General features: G+C 41.9%; 1 protein-coding gene across 1 annotated transcript in view; it reads right to left on the reverse strand.

Annotated features, from left to right (window-relative positions):
* LOC124711823 (endocuticle structural glycoprotein ABD-5-like) overlaps window positions 1-5,928 on the reverse strand; it is a 34,926-nt gene extending 28,998 nt beyond the window's left edge. Inside the window, exon 1 of the mRNA XM_047242050.1 lies at window positions 5,878-5,928. Within this exon, the coding sequence (XP_047098006.1) occupies window positions 5,878-5,892 (15 nt within the window). The 5' untranslated portion in view covers window positions 5,893-5,928. The remainder of the gene's footprint in view (window positions 1-5,877) is intronic.
* Between the last annotated feature and the right edge of the window lie 702 nt (window positions 5,929-6,630).

A 6,630-nucleotide genomic window follows, 5' to 3' on the forward strand; every position in this document is an offset into this window, starting at 1 on the left:
GCTGAGTAATCAGAATGCTTCCAATTGGAATTTTTATAGCTTCGGAATTAGCATCTGAAGATGAAAAAGTCATTCAGACGCATTAGAGAAATCCTTATGTTCAGGTTTAACTGTAATCAGGCCTTAAGTTGATTATATTTGTTCACATGTTACGCTGATCATTTACGTTTTATCTTATAAAAAAACATGTATTTCAATTTTTTAATGTCCAAACGATGACCAGAATAACCATGTATCGTAGCGACACTGCTTAATATGTCAGACCACGTTCATTTCCTACTTTAAATTGCGTGATACATCACCAATCCTGTCTAGTCTTGATATTTACTCTATATTTTTGTAGCAGGGGAGTCCACATCTAATGCAAAGTTTCTCAGGAACAGCTATCTGCTGCACAGAATGTCGTTAGCTGGGATAGAATACCCTTTCGTTCCACTATTGTCATCCCATTATACCGTTTCATGGTATAAACAAATTTCCTCTAACGGGAGAGTAATTTGCTGCACCGTCACTGTAGAATAGTTGAGTATGTTGACGAAGCAACAACTTCACCTCTGTTTGCACCGCTTTGTCAATATCAAAGTGAAGTCTTCGAAGGAACAGTGATCCCGTGGCTTCGGATTATTGCAGATGTCGTAGCACAATTCGTGGTGTGACGCTGTCAAGCTGAAGGAGTGCGTGGAAGAAAGCTTAGAGTACGTGATTTTAGTTATCTGAGCTGTTTCTCATGCACCGAGATAATTACGGTACCGCATGTTACACGCAATAGTTCTGAGCCATTTAGCGGAAGAGGGCTGCAAATAAGTAGACGTGAAGGTAAACATGAATGTTAACAACGATTGTTTTAGTTATAAAGCTTTAAGAGGTTCCATATAAAAACTCGGAGGGATTACTTTTCAGTAATCCCTCATATTTAGCTTACAGTCAATACGCTCTAGTCAAAGAGTGTTAAAATGTAATGGTTTGGCCGGACTCTAAAATTGAAACTTAACGGCAAGTGTCTGAACTATTAAATGTAACATGAAGAATGAGAAGAATTAAAAGAAAGGAAAGGATGGAGTTGAAATTCCATTTGAAAGATCATCGAGACGGGAGACTTGTTATGAGAACGAAGGAGGAAGAAATCTGGCTGCGGTCGTGTTGAAGAAAGTAAAACAATCATAGAGTTGCAGAATGACAGGAAATGTAAATGAAAACTGTCGGTCTGACCTATCAGTAAGAGAAAAAGAAACAATCACACGCAACAGGAGAAGGTTGAGAAATTATCACTACTGGCCATTAAAATTGCTACACCACGAAGATGACGTGCTACAGGCGCAAAATTTAACCGACAGGAGGAAGATGCTTTGATATGCAAATGATCAGCTTTTCAGAGCATTCACGCAAGGTTGGCGCCGGTGGCGACACCTACGACGTGCTGGCATGAGGAAAGTTCCTACCGATTTCTCATACACGAACAGCAGTGGACTGGCGTTGGCTGGTGGAACGTTGTTGTGATGCCTCGTGTAAGAAGGAGAAATGCGTACCATCGCGTTTCCGACTTTGATAAAGGTCGGATTGTAGCTTATCGTGACTCTGATTATCGTATCGCGACACTGCTGTTCGGTCGAGATCAAATGACTGTTAGCCGAATACGGAATCGGTGGGTTCAGGAGCTTAATACGGAACGCCGTGCTGGATCCCAACGGCCTCGTATCACTAGCAGTCGAGATGACAGGCATCTTATCCGCATGGCTGTAACGGATCGTGCAGCTAAGTCTCGATCCCTGAGTCAACAGATTGGAACGTTTCCAAGACGACAACCATCTGCACGAACAGTTCGACGACGTTTGCAGCAGCAGGGTCTATCAGCTCGGAGGCCATGGCTGCGCTTACCCTTGACGCTGCATCACAGACATGAGCGTCTGCGATGGTGTATTCAACGACGTAAATGGGTGCACGAATGGCAAAACGTCATTTTTTCGGATGAATCCATGTTCAGTTTACAGAATCATGATGATCGCATCCGTGTGTGGCGAAATTGCTGTGAACGCACATTGGAAGCATGTATTCGTCATCGCTATACTGGCATATCACCCTGCGTGATGGTATGGTGTGCCATTGGTTACACGTCTCCGTCACCTCTTGTTCCCATTGACGGTACTTTGAACAGTGGACGTTCCATTTCAGATGTGTTACGACCCGTGGCTCTACCCTTCATTCGATCCCTGCGAAACCCTACATTTCAGCAGGATAATGCACGACCGCATGTTCCAGGTCCTGTACGGGCCTTTCTGGATACAGAAAACGTTCGAATGCTGCCCTGGCCAGCACATTCTCCAGATCTCTCACCAACTGTAAACGTCTGGTCAATGGTGGCCGAGCAACTGGCTCGTCACTATACGTCAGTCACTACTCTTGATGAGATGTGGTATCGTGTTGAAGCTGTGTGGGCAGCTGTTCCTGTACACGCCATCCAAGTTCTGTTTGACTCAGTGCCGAGGCGTATCAAGACCGTTATTACGGCCAGAGGTGGTTGTTCCGGATACTGATTTCTCAGGATCTATGATCCCAAATTGCGTGAAAATGTAATCACATGTCAGTTCTAGTATAATGTCTTTGTCCAATGAATACCCGTTTATCATCTGCATTTCTTCTTAGTGTAGCAATTTTAATGGCCAGTAGTGTAAATACTGAGAAATGCACTTCATTAATCTGTAAATGTTCTTCTTTCAATTCATATAGGAAAAGAACACATTGTACTGCTTTAACCCTTTTCTGCCCAGCGTGACATGTATGTCACGTAACATTCTACCATTGTTTTCTCTTGTTAGCAACAACGCTTGTATTTTATATGCCTATTGTTGTATGTCTCTCAGTTAACGAAGCTCTACTATTGATGTTTAAGCGAGTTTCTACCAGTTGAAAGCAGGAAGGGGATAGTGTCAGTCTGATAGTTCATGTACTGAAAACATTTTCTCAATAGGATTATGTCTTGAAATTAGAAGTAAATACTATTTTCTGAAGCAATATACCATAGAATTTTTAAAACAATGTTAAATGTGTTGAAATTTATATTAAAGGTTAACTACAAAACGCATTTCAGTATTATGGTTCCAAATACAGTTTTTAATTGAGTGTTGCACGTATCTTCCGCTAAGCAGAACGTCTAATATAAATTTTCCTTCTTTCTTAGAGGCTTGTCTTTGCATGAAATCCTGGTTGTTCTTGAGAAGGAGGAAGGAGATGTAACGAATATATTTACTGGGCCTTCTGAAGCTAATGTAGAGTCGGATTAGGATTCTGATGGAAAATAATGCGGAGAGATAGACAACCTTGGACCAAGGTAAATTCGTGCTGTTGCAGAAGCGGTATTAACAAATAAAAACAGGTTAGGTGGTGAACCTGAGACCGAGTGCTCTCTTGATCATAAATGAGGAAATGCCAATTCAAATGAGGTCGGAAAGATACAGATCTCAAAAACTGTAATAAGAGCCGGCCAGGGTGGCCTAGCGGTTCTAGGCGCTACAGTCTGGAACTGCGCACCGCTACGGTCGCAGGTTCGAGTCCTGCCTCGGGCATGAATGTGTGTGATGTCCTTAGGTTAGTTAGGTTTAACTAGTTCTAAGTTCTAGGGTACTGATGACCTCAGAAGTTAAGTCCCATAGTGCTCAGAGCCATTTGAACCATTTGTAATAAGAAATTGGAAGAGTGATCACAGTAAAGACAGAATTTTGTCTCCAGTTCAGTGCTTTGTACTGTTTTGGAGTGACGAAATAATTGATTTTCTCAGTATTGAATGTACAAAATACGCTTTGTTCAAAGACTACCCAGATCCAAAAATAACACTTGAAGAGATAAAAGATTTTCTATGAATTCTAATTCTCTCGGGCTATAAACTTCTACCTAGCTGAAGATATTACTGTGTTTCAAAATCAGATGTGCGAAATGAAATGATGCAAAACTTGATGAGAAGAGACAGATTTGAAACAATTATGAGATTCAATCATACATGTGGTACTACACAAATCAATGTAAAGGATAAAATGTGGAAACTTAGTCCATTAACAGAGATTTGCGCCTGAGCAAGATTTAGATTACAATGAAAGCACGGTAAAGCATTTTGCCATTTGATCAATCCAGTGAGCTCTGTGAGCCGATGTTCAAGACAAGAGAAGAAAAGAATACTTGTACCGCGACCATATGAATACAACAAAAATATGCGGGCAACAGACAAAACGGACGAAAATATAGCGTTCTAAAGAGTGAGCATCAGAGGAAATAAATGGTGGTGGCCAATTATTCCGTGGTTACTGAATGTGTCTCTACATAATGCGTGGCTTCGCTACAGAAAGACACGTATGAATATGCCACAACTGCAGTTTTGGCATTACATTGTGAAATGTTACCTGACATCCAATGCAACAAACACTAGAGGTCCTGGTCGCCCTCTGGGTAGAGTGCTGTATAATCAAATACGGCGAAAGAATCGTCTGGTAGTTATGGTGCCACAAAAAAAAGCAAGATGCTGCGCAGCAGAAAACTGCAAAAGAATTTCAGAATAACGTACTGTAAATGTGTTGGTTAGTGCACACAGCGTTTTAGACAATACCACACAAAATGAATGCTGTTGCCAAAACCTAATGTAAATGACATACACTGCTTTATTTTATTTACTGTCATGTATTTCACTTAAAATGTACGATCTGATTGGCGTGACATATATGTTACACCCCCTTTTGCTAAATTATTAATTACTTTTTTGTTTAGCTTGTTGTAGTACGTTTCATTAATGACAATGAACAAATGAATATCTGATTTGTAAAAGAAGAGACAATTAATTCAGGCAGAAATGGACTAAAATGCGCAAAATTAATTCGGGTTACAAACAATATGCATGCGAATCATAAGACAGCTACATGCTCTGAATCCGATTACAGTTTATTTATATTGACAGATGTTAAACATTGGTTCTGCCGCGAGGGCAGGGGGGGGGGGGGGCGGATGCGAAAGGGGAAGAGAGACATTTATGTTGGATCTTTCCTGTGCTGTGTGAAACTGGACTCTGCAGCATTACTGACGGAATGTTTTCCTTAATTCTTAGACAGTAGAGTAACAATCTTGTGCCACGTAACTGTCTGGTACATAGCAAATTCAGGCAGAATAAGTGATCTGACTAACCTTCATATTTGCAGCGCTAAATGCGTTCGCAGGACAACAATCGATCATTTCCATCATCAACGGAGAAAATCGCTCTGGGGCAGGTGCACAAATTGAGGTCAAAATTGTTGAGGTGAACGCGTGAGACGGTGATTTCAACAGTCAACTATCAGTCGACATTAGGATAGTTATCGGTGCAATACAAAGTCCAATGGCTAAGGAAGAAGCGAAATACGCTGATGCTTAGTTGTAAAAGCCACAACAGCGAGCGTCCTCTAGGAAATCACGACGGACTAACAGTAACTTTGAAATCACACCTGGCGAGCATACGTCTATTGTTGAGCTACTACACCGCCTTGTTGGCAAATGTAAAGGTGAAATCGATTAACACCAGCACTGCAGCACAGGCCATCACACTGCCAGAAGTCTCCGGTGGAACGTACTCTCCAGCTACTTTGATCGTAAAGTTTCGCAAGCGGCGGGTAGCGGTAAATCCCAACTTAACTCCAGGTCCCGACGTATTCAAGGACGGCTCGGTCCTAAAGGATACAGCGTGGTGGCAAATGGAGACTGAGTGAAAAGGTCGCAGGAGCAAGAAGATGCGCAAGGTCGAGTTGAAGAGTCCAAAACGAGCGCGTCGTGCCAGCGGCAAATTCTGAAGGTCACGTCAGAGCAGTCTTGTCTGTATGCACACGTATGCGTGGGAGGGTGACTAGGCGACCTGGGCGCGTTACCTACCGTACCGGCGGCCATTGCTGTGGCAGATGCTCCTGTCGTGGATGAACGAGGACGACTGAGCTCCTGCGCCTGCCACGCCGCTTTTATACCGTCGTCACGTGTAGGCACCATGTCCCACTTCCACTTGTGCTGCGTCTCCAGGGTTACACAAGTATGGTATCAATGAGTTCCATCTGCAGTCGACTACCATAAAACTAGAAACCATTGAGGAAAGTAACATAGATTATTTACGAACTTTTATTTCCAATTTTTATTTTATATTAGGAGATTGTAAAACACGCTCCCGAATAAACTGATTTGCAGTCCTTACTTCTCGATCTCTGCAGTGCCACAAAAAGCAATATGTGAGAAATTTTCTCGGCAAGTACTACCTTTAAGTACGTACGAATTCATCTTGTTTATTGTATTAAGACGGTGTTATTGGTGCCTTCTTCTGTTGCCTCATTCAGTTTCACTCTTATACATTTTTAGAGTACCAAAAGTTTTCTGAATGTAATAAGTATGGTAGTGAATACTTCTTAGTTACTGGAGCTAGTTTTGCAACATACATCTACATCTATATCTACATGGTTACTCTGCAATTCACACTTAAGTACCTGGCAGAGGGTTCATCGAACCATTTTCATACTCTCTACCATTCCACTCCCGACTGGCGCGTGGGAAAAGGGAACACCTAAATCTTCCCATTCGAGCTCCGATTTCTCTTATTTTATTATGATAATCATTTCTCTCTACCTACGTGGGTGTCAACAA

Source organism: Schistocerca piceifrons, chromosome 8, assembly GCF_021461385.2.
Source record: "Schistocerca piceifrons isolate TAMUIC-IGC-003096 chromosome 8, iqSchPice1.1, whole genome shotgun sequence".
NCBI lineage: Eukaryota > Metazoa > Arthropoda > Insecta > Orthoptera > Acrididae > Schistocerca > Schistocerca piceifrons.